This window comes from Sprattus sprattus (assembly GCF_963457725.1).
Source record: "Sprattus sprattus genome assembly, chromosome: 16".
In the NCBI taxonomy this organism is placed as follows: Eukaryota; Metazoa; Chordata; class Actinopteri; order Clupeiformes; family Clupeidae; genus Sprattus; species Sprattus sprattus.
The window spans coordinates 24,280,333-24,298,585 of record NC_137914.1 but is presented as its reverse complement, the minus strand read 5'-3'; the positions used below and the strand labels follow the sequence as shown (position 1 = coordinate 24,298,585).

At 41.2% G+C, this 18,253-nt stretch overlaps 1 protein-coding gene across 1 annotated transcript in view; it reads right to left on the bottom strand.

Annotated features, from left to right (window-relative positions):
* Window positions 1-18,253, bottom strand: part of itpr3 (inositol 1,4,5-trisphosphate receptor, type 3) — a gene marked incomplete at both ends in the record, with an annotated part of 155,198 nt that overhangs the window by 104,659 nt on the left and 32,286 nt on the right. The window contains 4 exons of the mRNA XM_080853365.1: window positions 331-475; window positions 589-733; window positions 819-1,070; window positions 11,160-11,348. Of these exons, the coding sequence (XP_080709491.1) occupies window positions 331-475; window positions 589-733; window positions 819-1,070; window positions 11,160-11,348 (731 nt within the window). The remainder of the gene's footprint in view (window positions 1-330; window positions 476-588; window positions 734-818; window positions 1,071-11,159; window positions 11,349-18,253) is intronic.

Sequence of the window (18,253 nt, the reverse complement as noted above, 5' to 3'; positions counted from 1 at the left end):
AGGAGCACGCTCAACTAATGAACACTTACATCAGTGCCTCCGCCTGTTATGCCCAAATAAGGCCAGACCACATCACCTTTTGTGCATAGTTCGAGCGTTTTTGTTGGAATTATGTTTTTGGATTTTGACTGTCACTGTTCCAGACCCTGGACTGAATGGAAATTTGGCAAGTGGACCTTTTGGGTTTCTAATTGAGTACCCCTGGACTAGTTGGTTAACATGAAGAGTGTCTAGCAGCCTGTCGCTAAACTCAACAATATATGTATGTAAAACCGCAAAATAAAATAAATGTTTAAAAAAGCTTAGTAAAAAGATAAACACAAAACTCACCAGTGCCATCCTCCTGGACTATGTGGTTTTGAAGCGCTGGGTGGGGGATGCAGTCTATGATGCCAAGTAATGTACGGGTCAGGCGTAACAACTCAAAGAAGCTATAGAAGCCAAAGTAGATGAGGTGCCTCGCCAAACTCACCACCTGAGATTCAATGATATTAACATTATCCATATATCCAAATCTTTCATTAAAACTATAGTACAGACATAATGTATGTTTCTATTCAAGAGGAAAGAAAATGGTCCATGCTATACCTCATAGGTCAGTTTGTTTTTTTCCTCATTTGCAAAAGGCAAATCATCGTTCAAGACATTATTGAGGTACTCCTCCATAAATGCCATTGTGGTGGCAAATTTATTCTTCTTATTATCTCTTGAGTAATCCATGTGTGCATCATAGCTGTGTCAAAGTAAAACAGTAGAATACATGGTCAGAGCAGCTCTGAGCTTGACATGCAGCTGAGCTGAATGGGAGGTAGCCTTACTCTTTAATGGTGATTGTTGTAGGGATCTCTGTCCAGAGACGGGCAAACTTCACAGGGGTGACGAGTTCCTGAGGGTCGCGGTCCACATGTGCATGCAGCATGAGCCGGCAGAAGGAAGCCCGCAGGTCAAAAGGTAGCGTTTCATCCATCATGCACAGGAAGATCAACTCAACATCCAGCTGCTTAGAGATCTCATCTATGGCCAGATACTGGCGGTCTAGACACATGCGTGCAAACAACTTCAGTTGGTACCTAAGAGCAAAGAGAGGGCAGTCAGACACAACCCAGATTATTCATCATTTATTCATGGGGTTCTATTTAATTTCTACTGACCCCCACAGGCGGTGCTTTCAGCACTGGATGTCAATCACGTGTACGTGTAGTTCGAGTGTTTGTAACAACAAAGTCACCTGTGACCTGGGCAGTGTTGTATAGTAACAAAGTAGAAATACTTCGTTACTGTACTTAAGTAGTTTTTTTTTTAATATCTGTACTTTACTTTACTACTTATATTTCTGTTGACTTTTACTTTTACTTCGCTACATTTTGCAAAGAAAACGTATACTTTCACTCCGATACATTACTCCTGAAACTCTTACTCTTACTCGTTACAAAATCGAATCATATTTAGAAAAAAAAAAAATCATGAGTGTGATGAGACCAACGTCGGGGACTGTGGTAGAACACATATATCCGCCATATCCTCGAGATCATGGCAAAATGGACTGCAATATGCAGTAGAAGGACATATTCAAAACATTAAGATCAACAACGAAAGGGACACATCAATAATCGAAGCAAAAGCATACAGGTCTCAATCAAAAATGATAAACCCCACGACACGACACTTCATTAATAATAATTCAATTTTCTATAGCGCTTTTAGAAATACTCAAAGACGCATTAAATACCACCAGCACAACCTTTTAAAGTAACTAGTCAGGTTCTTTCACCGCTGGGTAAGATCTGTATATAATATTTCAAGCTAGCTAATAACCTATAAAGATTATTTATTCGTATTCTTTATTCCATCTCTGGCGAGGTATCTATCTAGCCAGTTAGGATGGTGACAATCTAAAGTACAGAACAGTAGCGTGTGGAGCAAGATAGCTGCTAGTAACCTTATTGTTCAAGGGATGTGAGTGCATGTTGCTGAAAGTATTTCAAAGTCACTGGTCCGATAACTTGCTTGTAAATGAAATGCTATGGCTTTGTATCAGATCGCCAGGTTATTGCTCTCAGGTTGTGCCTTTGCATACCTTGGGATACTCGGGAGTAGGTTGGCCATTAACAAAATGTTTAATGATTAAAATTGAAAACATTCATGATGGCTTTTTGAGACGTTTTGTTCAACATTGATAAAGTATGTTTAGCTCCTGGCAACTTGCTGGCGTTTGCCAGGGAATAGCTCAGCGTGCAATTCCAGACGGTAACATTAACATTTTGACGTCAACATTTACATTTTGATTTTAACATTAACACATTGAAGAGACTAAAAGTGGTAATAATACTAGTAGTCAGGTAGAACTTTGTGGAATGTGGGTGTCACATAAGGTACTAATGCAATTTTTTTGCATAAATTGATAGCTTAGGGGTTGTAGACTCAGAATCTGACGGGTGCGGCTCAGGCACCCTTGAGCAACTTTTTAAAAAATGACATAATAGACCACGCCCCCTTTTTGACCATACAATTTTTTTATCAGATGCACATTATTGTATAAACCCATCATGTGTGGTATCAAATGAAAGCTCTTCTCATACAGAAATCAGAGTTGACAAAATGAATGGTTAAAAATAATTGTTTAGGTCCCTCTGGAGAACAAATGACCGTTTACAAAGTGACCTTTAAGGTAAATAAAGTAATATTGAATATTATAGCAAGTGTGATGTCCACAAAAGTGTAACTTTTTAGTTGACAATAGCCATAACTGTTTGGGGATGTTATCTTAACTAGATAGTTAGTTACCTAGCAAAAGTATAGATCGCTATCTAGATATCTAGCTGCAAGCAGCTTAATTTGCAGACATGTGTGTTTGTGTGTGTTGATGTATTGAGTAGGGAGTGGAGTTCAAATCAGCCCATGTTTATTAGTTTGCTCATTTTAGTCTGAATAAACTTGATTATTCTCAAAATTCTGACCCTTTGCTTTTTGAACTGTTAATTGGTAACTGACTGACGGTTGATTATTTCCCGCAATTTCAGTTCTAAAGCAGCTTGTTTTGGTAACTGTTAACGAGCGTGTCCACTCTTAAACGGAAGCCTACCTTACGTAACGTAAGAGGAATCATTGCAATGATCAGGTTTAAATTTGCTTGGTTAATATGGAGGCTTGGTCCATAATTAACTGCAGTGATTGTTCTTCACCCCGCAAACACAGTGGTTCAGCATTTATTATATGGTTTCAGGTGACTCTGTAGAGGAGTGTGTTCACTCTTAATCTTATATAACAGGGCCTAGTGTTATTTCGCTAAGGCTGCTGGTAAAATATCACTCTCTAAAAAATATATGGGCCATTCTACCGAATTTGTGTAATATGCAGTCCCTCAACAATAAAAACTATTTACAAAACAATTAGGTATTTAGGCATAGATATTTAATTAGAAAATGTTATGGTCTATATAAACCCAATGCATTACATGAGATAGTGATAAGCTAAATATATACAAAATCATCATTTATAGGGTACTTTCTATTGGGAAGTAGCTGTCCCCAACCCTGACATCTAAATTTCAATGCCTTTAAATAACACTTTTCAATTTTTTTAGATTTTTTTCAATGATTTAATTTCAAAGATCTTTATGATTGGGTTGAAACAGAACTTGGAATATTTAGATTTATTGTGGGTTTAATTTTTAAATCAATTTACTATACTCAAAAAATCATGTCCCTAGTTTTCATGTCACTACCGAAACACAAGAGTTTTAGTCCATTGGCTGAGCCTGTGTTTTAGCCACCACCCTGCATTTTTGACCATGCAGTGACACTGCATCCCTGTTCCTCATGGTTGAATGGTAAGTAGCTAAATCCCATAGTTTTTATATAAATGTGTTCCAAAGTCTGAAAATCGACGTGTAACCTTAAGAATTGTCACTACCGAAACGCATGTTTTCTTCAATTAAGTAAACCTTTTGGGGTTTCATGGAAAATCTTATGTTTGTATGTGTGTTCACCTCTTCAAAGATGTGTTTGCAAGCCGTGGGCTTGCTAGAATTCTTTATTTATGCTTAAAGTTAGCTAGAATTGTCACTACCGAAACGGTCACTACCGAAACATATGGTAGTGACCAGATGATTTCGGTAGTGACAAAATGAAATGGTAAGTAGTTCAATCCCATCATTTTTAAATAAATGTGTTGTGTGGACTAAAGGGCGGCCCAGAGCACCTTTTGGATGATTTTGGGAGAGAAATGAACATCCATCCAACAGTGCAGTCACTACCGAAACAGTGCAGTCACTACCGAAACAAATAAATTGAACTTGAAAATTTGGAAAAAAATCAATTTCTATGGATTTCATTGTGAAAACCTTCAAGAAATATTTGTAAAAATACTCTTCAGAGAAGGGAAGGAAACACAATCTGAACAGGTCAATAATAATACTTTTTTACTATAGTAAATGTGATGTTTCGGTAGTGACAATTTTTGGAAGAGGAAAAACATTCCAACACATTCTGAAAATACCATATAAAACTTGACTGTTCTTTTATTAAATATGTGTACTTTAGATATGGTACAATATACATAGGGACAAAGTTTTGGGAATAAACCATAAAAAAATTCAAAATGTATCCGACATGACTTTGCATCAATTCGGTAGAATGGCCCATATACAGTCCCGCCCACAATTATTGGCACCCCTAGTGAATATGAGCAAACAGGCTATGAAAAAATATGTCTGTGCTGTTTATCCTCTTGGTCTTTCACTCAAAATATTCAAAAAAATCTTACCTTTTCTTTGAAGTAAAATTTTTGAAAGAAAAAAAAAAAACGTTGACATTAAATAAATATTTTTCCCCAAAACATGCGTCCCACAATTATTGGCACCCCTAGAAAAATCTTATAATTGAAATCTAACTGAAGTATATTTCCAGTCATGTTTTACATTTTTAAGTTCACCTGTTTGATTAGGAACTCTTAAGAGGTCAACCATGACTTCCTGTTCCACTGGCGAACAAATATGAGGTGACACAGGCCAAATTCCATTAGTCATTCATCACAATGGGAAAGACCCAAGAACACAGTGACGATGTGCAATGAAAAGTTGTTGAGCTGCACAAATCAAGAAATGGACACAAAACAATCTCTAAACAGTTGGAAATACCCATTTCCACTATCATGGAAATAATAAAGAAGTTTAAAGCAACAGGAGATGTTAAGAATCAGCCTGGAAGACGACGTGTGTGTACATTGACCCCACGCACCTTGAGGAGGATAGTTCGACTGGCAAAATAATCTCTAAGGATCACAGGTGGAGAATTGCAGACATTAGTTGAGTCTTGCGGTCAGAAAGTCTCCAAAATTACCATCAGATGCCACCTACATCACCACAGGTTGTTTTGGAGGGTTACCAGAAAAAAGCCTCTGCTGTCAATCAACAACAAACTAAAGTGCCTACAATTTGCCAAATGTAAGGCAGACTTTCAATGGTACCGAGTTATATGGTCAGATGGGACCAAAATAAAGCTTTTTGGCAACAAACAACAAAGGTGGGTTTGGCGTAGACAGAAAGATAGCCATACAGAAAAGCACCTAATGCCCACTGTGAAGTATGGTGGCGGATCTTTGATGTTGTGGGGCTGTTTTTCTTCCAAAGGCCATGGACATCTGGTTAGGATACATGGTATCAAGAACTCCATCAAATACCAGCAGATATTAAATAAAAACCTAACAGCCCCCCCCCCAGGAAGCTTAAAATGGGCCCTGGTTGGAGCTTCCAGCAGGACAATGATCCGAAGCATACCTCAAAATCAATCCTTATGGTCTTTTACAAACCTCAGCCAGGCAAAGTACAACGTTGTCCCGGAAGAAAAACTTGCTTCCTTTAGCTCTGACAATGTTCCCCAACTCTGAGAAATGTTTTTTCCAGCAGGGCAATGCTCCATGCCACGCAGCCAGGCCAGTAAAGGTGTGGATGGAGTATCACCAGATCAGGACCCTGTCATGGCCAGCCCAATTTCGAGACCTGAATCCCATAAAAAACCTCTGAAATGTGATCAAGAGGAAGATGGATGGTCACAAGCCATGAAAAGAAGCCAAGCTGCTTGAATTCTTGCGCCAGGAGTAGCATAAAGTCACCCAACGGTAATGTGAAAGACTGGTGGAGAGCATGCCAAGACACATGAAAGTTGTGATTTTAGATCAAGGTTATTCCACCAAATATTGATTTCTGAACTCTTCCTAAGTTAAAGCATTAGTATTGTGTAGTTTAAAAATGAATATGAGCTTGTTTTCTTTGCATTATTCGAGATCTGAAGACACTGCATCTTTTTTGCTATTTTGACCAATTGTCATTTTTCTGCAAATAAATTATCTAAATGATAATATTTTTATTTGAAATTTGGTAGGAATGTTGCCAGTAGGTTATAGAATAAAACAAAAATGTACATTTTACTTTAACACATACCAATAAATAGTAAAACCAGAGAAACTGATAATTTTGAAGTGGTCTCTTAATTTTTTCCGCGGCTGTATATTGCATGCATGTTCATTACATGCACTGATTGCTGGGCCCCTCTTGAGACAGAGGACGGCCACGATAAGTGTCCCTCATGCCTAGGTGTTGAGCACCTCAGGCAAGGACTTACTGAGCTGGCATGCATGAACTGCAGCTGCATGAGTCTAGCTGTGCGTTTGGAGAGGCTGGCCCAGCCAAAACCACCCCCAGCACAGAGACGCAGCGCCATGTCTCCTAAGCAATGCAAACGCCGGAGGCCTGATTCCCAGGAAGCCTCTGGTAGGGGCAAATGCAGGAAAATTGATCCGCTTGCCCAGAAGGTAGACACTTCGACTTTGGAGTTCGCAGAAATAAAGACTCTGCTTCTAAATCTTCAACAACCTTCTGCACAGCCTGCTAGTGCTCTTGTACAGCGGCTCCACAGTCTCCTTCGGAGGTGCTCCCTCCAATACTGTCGCCAGCTTTTGAGATCCTCAAGGAGGATGTTCTCTCCACCAGGGCTTCAGAGAGGCCCCTATTACTCTCATCCCAGTTCTCTGGGTACGAGCCACACCACACTGAAGGGCTCCGAAAGAAGCCAAACATCAGTTAGACCACAGCGAAGATGGCACTAGCACGTCTGGGGTTGGATATTACACCCATGCAGACCTCTCCTCAGAGTGCCTTTTTTCAGAAAAGGCCTCTCCATCTACAGCTTTTAATGTTCCACCCTCGGCCCCATATATCAAGGAGCTGCAGAGATGCTTGGCAGATCCCAGACGGTGCTCTCATCTCCCAGGGGACTATAAAGCACTAGCCAACATGTAAGATGCATCTGCCCATGGCCTTGATCGTATGCCCAATATTGAACCAGCCGTTGCTGCCCTGGTGCTGACGCCTGGTAAAGCACTCCAACCTGATTCTCGCTGCCCCCAACCACAGTGCCGTTTGACAGACGACTACATATTCAATGTCACACCTGGTACTAGCCCTGTCCCAGACATTTCAGACTTCTGAGGCTGACTCCTCTGCACAGGCTGACTCCCTGCAGGCGTTTGCCTACATGACCAGGGAGTTGGGTAGGCGGTGTCCTAGTTAACCCAGGCTCGACGCCAGATATGGTTGGCCCAGTCTCCACTTGGAGCCGTGCAGGAAGGCCCTTTTGTCTCTTCCTGTCATTCCAGGACAGATATTTGGTCCTGCTGCGCAGCAAGCTCTGGAGTGCAGCCTACAGGTTACACAGGCCAAACAACAGTTTGCCAGTCTGAGCTGTGAGGCTCCCGGCAGACAGAGGCCCTCGGTTTGGACGTCGACCACTGAGGTTCCATGGAGTCAAAATGACCATCCTTGGGAGCAGGAACAGCACATACATTTATTGGAGATGCAGGTTGTTCTGCTGACGCTCAAACATTTTCTTCCAGTATTGGTAGAAAAGCATGTCCTGGTAAGAGCAGACAACACATCAGTGGTCTACCAGGTAAACCACCAGGGGAGCACAAGGTCCAGACAATCCTTGAGGCTGTGGCTGTGGGCCAATCCACTCTTTCTGAGCCTGGGGGCAATGCATTTGCCAGGCATTCAGAACACGGCTGTGGATTTGCTATCCCGGAAGCACCCACCTCCTGGGGAATGGAGGCTGCATCCACAAGTGGTGGAAGCGACCTGGCAGGGGTGGATCTTTTCCCCTCCCAGTTGACAACGCACTGTCCCCTCTGGGGAGTCTACAAGCCCCTTGGGCCAGAATGCACTGGCCCAGGCGTGGCCAAATCAGCTGCTGTACGCCTTACCCCCATTACCACTGATCCTGCCCACTCTGGACAGGATCCTCATAGGGAACCACAAGGTGTTACTTGTAGTGAGTCTGGCCTCTGAAGGGCCAGAGCCATTGTTAGGGTCATGTGACCCAGCGGTCCTGCGGACCATCCACAGCTCCTGGGCACCTTCCACCAATGGGCTGTACTAGTAGAAGCTTTTTTTGTGAGTGGTGCCAAACACAGAAGCAGGACCCGATACAATGTCCTGTACTGGTAAAACTCCAGTATCTCCAGTACCGTTTTGACAGAGGCCTTTAGCCTCCACCATCAAAGTATATGCATCTCAGCCATCTCAGCCATGCACAGTAGGGCAGATGGTCTGACAAGTGGGTCCCATACGCTAATGACCCGCTTTCTTAAGGGTGCTCAACGACTAAGGCCGCTTCAGCGAAGCTCAGTGCCCTCTTGGGACTTGCCTATAGTCCTAAAGGCACTCTGTCAGTCCCCATTTGAACCTCTAGAGATGGTGGAATTGAAATGGATGTCTATGTAGACCGCTTTTCTCTTGGCCATGGCATCGGCTAAACGAAAGCCATGCCAAGAAAGTCTATATTGGAACCCTGGAGGCACAGGGGTAACTTTGTGGCCGAATCCGGCCTTTCTTCCAAAAACATTTTCATCATCCTACCAGCGTTTCCGTTGTCCGGTAATTGCCGGTCTTTGTCCGGAAAAAAATTGAAATGTCCGAAAATATTAGATCCCACCGGTCAAATTGTCTCGCAAACACAATCTGAAATTGACAACAATCCTAATATTTAGACCTATAAAGCAAACGTGCACTGCCCTTATTATGTTTTAAAGGAACAGGCTAATATGCCGTTAGAAATTTTAAATAGAGCGCAAACCGTCGGTTATAAACAAGGAGCGAGTGAGAAGGATAAAACATAGCCAAGCAGACTAGCCTTAAAAGATTTCAAACACAACTAATGAGGGTGAACCGTCTGATGAGGATCAACCTGTAATACCTGCAGTGTTGTGCTGAACGCGTTTCATTTCATTATATTGTCTATGTTTGTGCGTGAGCGCGTCGAAGTTGCGTAGGAGCCGATAGCGGTATTGCAGACAGATAGAGATTTTGAAAAATTATAGCTCGCAGCCTATTGAAATAACGAACTGAACAAGTAATTTTTTGGGAGCTGTGAACTTAGTTCAAAATTTTGAATTATGAACTATGAACTGAACTAGTTCATGTAGAAAGTGAACTTTCCAAACACTGAATACCTGAAGCCCTAGAGGTTCGAGCAGCTTCACCAGAGAAAAAGCCGAAATGTCGGGCGTTTATGTCGTTATTGAGTGACAAGTTCCGGTGCGAGGTAATTGATAGTCACAGTAAAAAATTCTGTTAGCACTGCGAAAAGGCAGGACAACACAACGGATTCACAAGAGGGTCGAATCATTTTAGAATCTCTGCTCTCATTGAACGTAGACAGAGCAATGACCATGTTGCAGCGCTCAATTTAACGCCACAGCAGGTTGCGATTAAAGGCCACTTATTGACGCGCATCAAACATTTATGTTTTTTTTCATTGTAAACTTAGGCAAATAAACATGTTGCATTCTAAACTACCTGATTATGTTATTATTTAAGCTACGCATGCCGTCAGTTTTCTTCAATAGGCTAATTTAGAACCAGAAATCGATATTTGGCCGGCTTATCATTAAAATGTCTGGCAAATGAAAACTCTGCCGGTCATTTTGACCGGCAACATTTTTCTCTAGCGGAACCTCTGCATCCTACACAAATCAGCCGCTCAGGCTGGCTGCTTTTGAGCCCCCAGCTCAGTAGGATGAGCAGGGACAGAGCACCTACCTGTTGTGCCCAGTGAGAGCACTAAGGGCTTATATTGATATGACCGTGGAATTCCGCCAGTCTGATTCACTGTTTCCCTGTCATTCAGGACAGAGGAGATGGCACATCGTATCCAAACAACGGCTATCACGTTGGATTGTGGACGCTATTATTAGTGCCTATAGGAGCAGTTGCCTTCCGGTCCCTCAGGTCCGAGGTCACTCAACCAGGAGTGTATGTACATCGTGGGCAGCCCTAAGAGTTGTCCCCCTTTTATATTTTGGGGACAGCTGCATCATGGGCATCAACCTGCACATTTGCGAGGTTTTATAGGGTTAACGTGGTCCCACATAACCCAGTGACAGCAGCTGTTCTTCTTACTTCCTTACAGCGGGAGTAAGGTTAGATTTCCTTGTGACTTTGTTGGTATTAGTCATCCAGTGCTGAAGGCACCGCCTCTGGCGTTCAGTAGAAATGAAATAGAACGCTAGGTTACATATGTAACCATGGTTCTAGGAATTTCGGATGACCGCCAGAGCTTGGCAGTCACTCGAAATATTCGCGAGAAGATTGCCAAGGGTCAAGTCCGCGGTGAACATGCCTTTAGTACCGGGGCGAAGGGGCATACGTCACGCAGGTCACAGATGACTTTGTTGATACTGTAGCAAAGTAGTGGCCCAGTAGGAAGAAATCAGCTGGTGCCAGACGCTTGGAGGGAGCGTCACAGAGAGGAAAGTTAAACCAAGGCCACTCTCCCTACCAGCCCCAATACCGCACTAAAAGGGATTAGGCTGAATATTGGACCTGCAGTGGCTAGCTCAGGGGTTGGGTGCAGACAATGAACCAGAGCAAGGCAAATTAATTATCCAGAATTCAGTGTATTGGAGATTGACACAGGGCAGGAGCAATTTGATGAAACAAAACTAAATATATACAGGAAAAGAAAAGAACAGGGCATCAACAAGGCATCAACTGTTTCTCCCACAAACTCTGTTAACTTCCTTATCATCTGACAGCATCGTATTTACACACAGAAATGATCTGAAAAAAAAACTCAGGGTAGAGTTGCAGACATGTGACTTCATACCTGTAATAAGTGAGCACATTCTCATCATGGGTGTTTCCCTGTCTGGCTTCTTGTGCCAGCTGACGAATCCCCTTCTCTTGTAGCTCCTTGGTCTTGTCCATCCAGACCAGCCACACCTCATCCTCTTCAGTATAGTCCTCCATGCCCAAATATTCTGTGCCATGGGGTATCTCTTTGGGTGTACGGCGCCTGTGTGATGTGATATACACGTACCACTCACATTTACAAAACTAGTTTACAGAATGGGGCAAATGTAGGTTAGGATGCCAACCATCCATATTTCTAAAACAAAACAATACTACAAACAAACAGATGCTACAACTTCTACAAACCACAGACAAATTGCTTCAGGAGAACAAGAATTAAATTACTTATTTTGTAATGACAACATTTATTCACCAAACATGTTTATACATATGACTAGCATTTTTTATAAATCACTGCTAGAAAATATAATTTGGAATAATTTTTTAAAGGGTAAAATCCACATTCCACATTTTAAGGTTAAAATGTATTTGGTAAATAGAAGATGTCAGCACATTAGTGTTTGGTAGCATTGTAATTAGGGCTGAACGATTTTGGAAAATAATCTAATTGCGATTTTTCCCCAAAATATTGCGATTGTGATTCAATATGCATTTTCTTTTTTCATTGTATCCTCTTTTTTTCCCAACAAAGCCTAATGAATAATTTAAATATGACCAACACAATATTAGATACATTTAGTGTAAAATATTCTTTCCCACATTTTTTGCATTTTTATTTAACTGCTCATTACAGAAACAAATCGGTGGCTTTGCCCCTGTGCATTTAAGTAATTGAAACAAAGTCATTGTATAAACATAAGGCATGCACTTTTAAAAGTGGCATTATGCAGTAATTGTACTTCAGGGTTAGGGTTACGATAAGCAGTTTTACCTTATAATAGCAGCTTTAAAAAAATGGGGGCGCTACAATGACTTTTAATATGGAGAATCGCCTCTGTGCCATTGCCATACCAGGGTCCGTAGGCAATTGACTGCTTTATGTAGGTTTGACTGAAGCCGCCCGTTTTTTACTGTCTGCTGAACTAGTAAGTAGCTTATTTGCCGTCTTGCTTTTGTCTTGTGTTGCACTTGCTTGATGTTTGACTGTGTTAGGACAGTTGTTGACAAACTAGTTTGTCATAGTGTCAAAGTAAGCACATTTGACGATATTTCGCTAGTTGGAGCCACTAGCCTCTCGTGAGCGATTAGCAATTGATCTGTTATGCTCAGTGGCGGCTGGTGACATTTTTTTTTGGGAGGGGGGGCGCACTTGGGCGGCGCGGTTTAAATAGCCCTCCGCAATGAGAAAAAAACCCCAGAGGTTTTGATTAGAATATAAAAAAAAACATAGCTTTATTTCAATTCAATTTCTTTATTTCGCCATGTACACAGGTACTAGGAATTTTGAATGGTATTCTCCATGCAGGCTGGAGCATTACAAATAGAACACAGAACAGAACAAAGGGACAAGCCGGAACAACAATACAAGAAAAGTACCAGTATGACCATGGAGGTAGTGCAATAATAGAAATGTTAAATAAGTTAAATAAATAAAGTGCTGAGAGGAGCCATAAAGCTCATGTGCAAGAGCTGTTTATGAGGGCTATTGCTTGGGGGAAAAAACTATTGAGGTGACGTGAGGTTTTTGTCCTGATGGCCCTATATCGCTGTCCAGAGGGGAGACGGTTAGGCAGGATGTGAGGGGTGATCTTCACAGCTTTCCTGCGGGATCTGGAGCTGTGGAGGTCCTTGATGGAAGGAAGGGGGCAGCCGATGATGCGCTCTGCAGCCCGTACGACTCTTTGGAGCCTGGCCTTAGAGCGGGCAGAGGCAGAGTCATACCAGACCGAGTGTGAGGATGTGAGCACACTCTCAATGATGGCCCTGTAGAACTGCACCATAATGGGGGGGCTGACCTGAAGTCCTCTCAGCTGCCGAAGGAAGAACAGGCGCTGCTGGCCTTTCTTCACAAGTTGAGTGATGTTATTGTCCCATTTCAATAACATACAGTGCTCAACACTATCCAACAACAATAACCTGTTACTTTGGGCATGACAGTTCAGAGCAGAATGGTAGGGACATAAGTAAGAGACATTGGGTAGGGTTTCAGAGATGAGCAGAATAAAAAAGGTGCCCACACCCTCACATGAGAGGTTTAGAGCAGAAGAGACATAACATTTTATGAACCTCACTTACGATCTTTTCCCTAACAACAGCCAGCATACAGGCAAGAAGTTCATTCTGGACCGTTTTGGATGTTCCCTTGAACACAGTCGCGCTCTCGAGATGGTCTTTCAGTGCACCGTCGAGTGAGGCAACAACGTCCACCAAGCCACGAAATATCCCTGGGTTATCAGAGTTCTCGCTCTCATCATGACTACGCAGTGCCAACTCAAATGCACCACAGAACTTAATACAGTCTATAATTCTTGAGAGAATGTGCCTGTTCTTCCTTACTTCCTCATTGTGTTTACGGATACCGATTCGGTACCCTTCGTCGAGCTGTTCCGCTATACTCAGTCTCCCAAAGAGACTTAGCTTCATGCTGTTAGTAAAATGGCTGCGGCACGATTCGTGTTTCTTGCATTTCTGGGTGAACTGCTTTAGATCCCTCATCCCGTTGTAGTCCAGAGTATTTCAGTCCCAGTACATTGGAACAACAACCAGGGGAAACAAAAAAACACATTACTCACTGCACAGCCCGCTAACCAGCTCCGGTTAGCATAAAGGCTGGAGGAGAAGCTCCGCTTGTAGGTTCTTCCGCGGTCAGTGCTTATCTGTTCAAGTTTTAAATCCGGACGCTCAGGTCCCATTTCTTTTAATTTCTTAATTAGTGAAGTGCGCCCATGGCTCGAACTGTCATCCGCCAATGAGAAGCTGTCCTTGCTCAAATGTTCCTGCCCCTTTTTTTGGCTTCCATCGACTTCAACTTGGCCGGCGCCCACAGGGAGGAGTGGCTTCTCTCAGTGATAATGAATGGCAATATATTATATTTGGTCACATTTAAGTGGTTTTTGACAGGGGCTTATGGTCTCCGGCACACATTTAACGCTTTAAATCAGTACATTTCTTATTAAATGATTTGATATATAATGTTTTTTGACATGTCAATTTTTTTTTCATCTCAAAATTCTAGGGTGGGCGGCGCCCCAGCGCCCTATATTGACGCACCGCCACTGGTTATGCTGCTTTATCCACTGTGTGCAAAATGTACCATCTTAAAAAAAAAAAATCCATTTTAGACCACGTTGTAATCGCGGACGTTGCGGTTAGAAAATCGCGTTTTACCATATCGCGATTTAATCGCAAATGCATTTAATCGTTCAGCCCTAATTGTAATGGTCGTGGTACAAGGAGCACAAAGGGTCTCAGTAGTAGAACAACAGGGTAAATCTTTATAAAGTTTCCAGAACCATGGGGAAATGTTGGTCTTCAATCCACAGTGACACACCCTGCTGGGGTCACACAATGCAGCCCCAGGATCCTACCTCATGCCACTCATATGGAAATAACCCCAATAATGAAAAGGTCCCCAGATGTGTTCCCATTTGCCTTGTACTTTAAGAATGTCTTTCTGGCTGGGTAATTTAGGGAAGTGACAACTTAGGTTGAAAACGTTCTGTATCCAGAACTACCACACACATTTGGTGTGAAACCATGGGGCGTATTCACAAAGAATCTTAGGGCTAAAAGTAGCTCATAAGTGGCGAATTTAGGAGAAACTCCTAAAAATAATGGGCGTGTCAGTCTTAAATGTAGGACTCCTAATTTTTTTTACTAAGAGCAATTCACAAAATATTTTATCCCTAAAAGTAGCACCTAAGTCTAGGACAGCTTAAAACTTCTCATGAGGACTCCTAAGTCACTAAGACCTATTCACAAAAAATCGTAAGATGGCTGCAGCCGACTTGGAATTGATAAAAGACATTGCTTAAACCGTGAAGGTATTAATATTGTCGTAGAATTAGCGCGGGATGCAATGACGCCTTTAAACAACGATGTGTCCCGAAGTGAAATGTTTGGAAACATAAAGATAGATTATTTGGCTTCGCAGAAAACGCAAATGACGACACTGGGAATCATCATTCAGCCGTTTAATTCATCAAACTATCAACGCACTGTAGGCCCCACATCATCCAACAGTTGGATGTACCGATGACTTGTGCATTTCAACGGAGAGCGGTCTGCAGCAGGTTTTTGAGAACTTACCAGCTGGATGCCGCTGGGGTGACAGTGGCTATTGGTCCTGGTACCAGTAGGCTTTCGCTTAGGCTATACGTTTCACGTTCGTTTCGCTTTGATCAATTAAGATTGGAGGGCTTAAAGGGCCGCATGTGCTGATATTTGAAGTGGTCAAGGGCTGGAAATATAATAGCCTTACAGTTTGCTGGGTGCTTTAATTATTACTGCCTTGATTACATGCAATTGCCATATTTTATATTGATCGCTTTATATTTCTCTTAACGTGCAAAGTGTCATTCCCGTTGGATGCACAAACTTGTCATCATGCGTGTGCATTCTGCTAACTGCACTGTCCATGACTATTTAATATGACTTAATTTGAAGCCTAGGTTATTCTCTTATTTTCAGTCGATATAGTGGGATTGTTAGAGAGACGTCACAAATTAGTTTTTAATGAGAGAGCCTGTCAACAACCAATCACCGTCCTCACCCCTTCTAAACTCGTGCATGAGAAGCGACGTCATCCATAGCAACGGAGTTTTTATCTTAAGCTTAGGAGTTGGTATTATCCTTAGTATGAGTAGGTCTCAGAGCCGTTGTGAATCACTTTTAAGAAATTACTCCTACGTAAAAGGTTTTAGCGCGAGTTAGGAGCACTCCTAGTGGTAAGATAAAAGGCTTTGTGAATACGGCCCCATATCTCTAACAGGTATGCTAGATCCCTGACTTGCTTTCTATTTTGTATCACTGTTAATAGTATTACAACTTTGTTTTATTCTTGATTTAGGGTAGTCATTTAGTTTCTAATATGTATTTTATTGTCTTTGCTACTGTAATCTATTGTCTTTATAGTATCATAACTTTGTGTTATTCTTGACTTAGCTAAATCTATAATATTTATTTTATTGTTTAGTGTCTTTATCTTTGCATTGTATTTTCTAATTCCTGGTTTTACAATAAATGAATTCCTGGCAATACAATAACTTTAAAAGAGGGATTACCACAGATTAACAATAAGCTTTTTTTTGTAAAGCCAGGAATGAGCAATATAATGTAAAGATAATCCTGTACTATTCTCTCTTCTAAAGTAATTTACTTCCAGGAGTTACAAGGAGTTTGTGTATCAAGCACTCAGTGGGCAGAGTTGCTGTAGATCGCGCCAGAACTGTGTGATAATGTGACTGTGACTGTAATCGCATTCGTGACTACGGTCCGTGAACTGGTTTACAGACCGCTGTCAGAGTAGCATGTTTATCCGTAAGTGATTCTTTTTTTAACAAATGACGATTAATAAACTTTCAGAGAGACATAATATTACTGATTTGTATTTGCGGTGGTTAATGATAATAATAAAAGGAATTGGAAACAGACTGGTCAACCTAAGTAGTTTCACTTAGACGCTGGATAAAACCGATTACACATTAAACCTTTGGCCACTAGATTAGTAACCATCTCTCTGAGCCAACAATGGTTCCCCTACACTTCCAAGTGAAAAAAATGCATTCCCATCCGAGTAGGGCTGCACGTATCAAAAACAGGTTTTTATTCCAACTCCAACACTTTAATTGGATCAATGCTCAACAGCTGTGCTTTGTGTGTGTGATCCCAAACTTTAGACATTTTATGCCTTTTACGGCCGATGTCTTGATTCTCTGCCATCGCGCCACCTTAAATTTGAACGTGCGTGTGTCAATAATAACAGTCCTCGTGAAACAATGATACTGAAGCTGAGCAGGCCACATACCGTGAGTCATATGATAGCAGACACTTTTCATTAGAGGGAATAGAGGGAATTTTTTGTAATCGAATAATTTGAGTATTCCGAGTTTCCGAGTATCACACACAAGGCATGCACCCGCGTCAAAGTATAGATATATGTATTAAATTTAGGTGTTTGACTACATGGAAAAAATCCCTACAAAGATAGAGTTGTTTCTTTACCTCAATAACTGTCTGTTTACCTCAATAACTGTAAAGAAACTGTCATTTTCTTAACAAACTGAAATTTCACTACAAAAACTGTACAAAGGTTTTAATGAAAACTTTGTTTGAGCGAGATTTGTTTCTAATATTTTGCACATAAGCTATAAGGATTTAGGAAATACAGATTTTAATGCATAAAAATGACCCGTTCCTTGATGAATGAGACAAGAAAAGACCCCTGAGTGGAAGAGAAGATAATATCAACAGATAGTATACCACGTAATCCATCACCCTGTACATTTTACAGTCTGAAATTATAACGTCTTAAATACATAATAAACTGTCCATAAAATGAATACAGAGTAAGGTCTAACTCTTACCACTCTACTCACTACTCACTTTAAGGGAGACACTTGTCTGTCTTTTCTATTAATTGAAGTCATTCAAAATAAAGAGATGTTACATTTAATACTACTGAGGTTCCCACTGGACGGCCATATTTTCATGACTGTATAGAACCCTAACTCAGGCAGCGTAGTGACATTCTTCCTAGGTTTTTGTATATTGCAGATGAAGCCAAACATCAATGACTCTTGGTGAATTTTGAATGTGCCTCTGAAATATTATGTTAGGCGTTATTAGGTGCTGAGTAATGTTGTTTGTTTGTTAGTCTTATCAGTTGCTACACTACATGTCAGTTTACCGTTTTTAAAGCATTGTGTGAATTTCCATGTTTTTTTAATTTGTTGTTGTTGATGCTTGATTTCTTTCTTAACATATTTATATCTATTTATGCTTTTCCTTTTTTTTGTATGTGTTCACATCTGATATGTTGTTAATAATAATAATAATAATAATACATTTTATTTATAGGGCGCCTTTCAAGAAACCCAAGGTCGCCTTACAACAGTGAATAAAACATTGAATAATACATAATACAGCAACAACTTCAGTTGGCAGGAC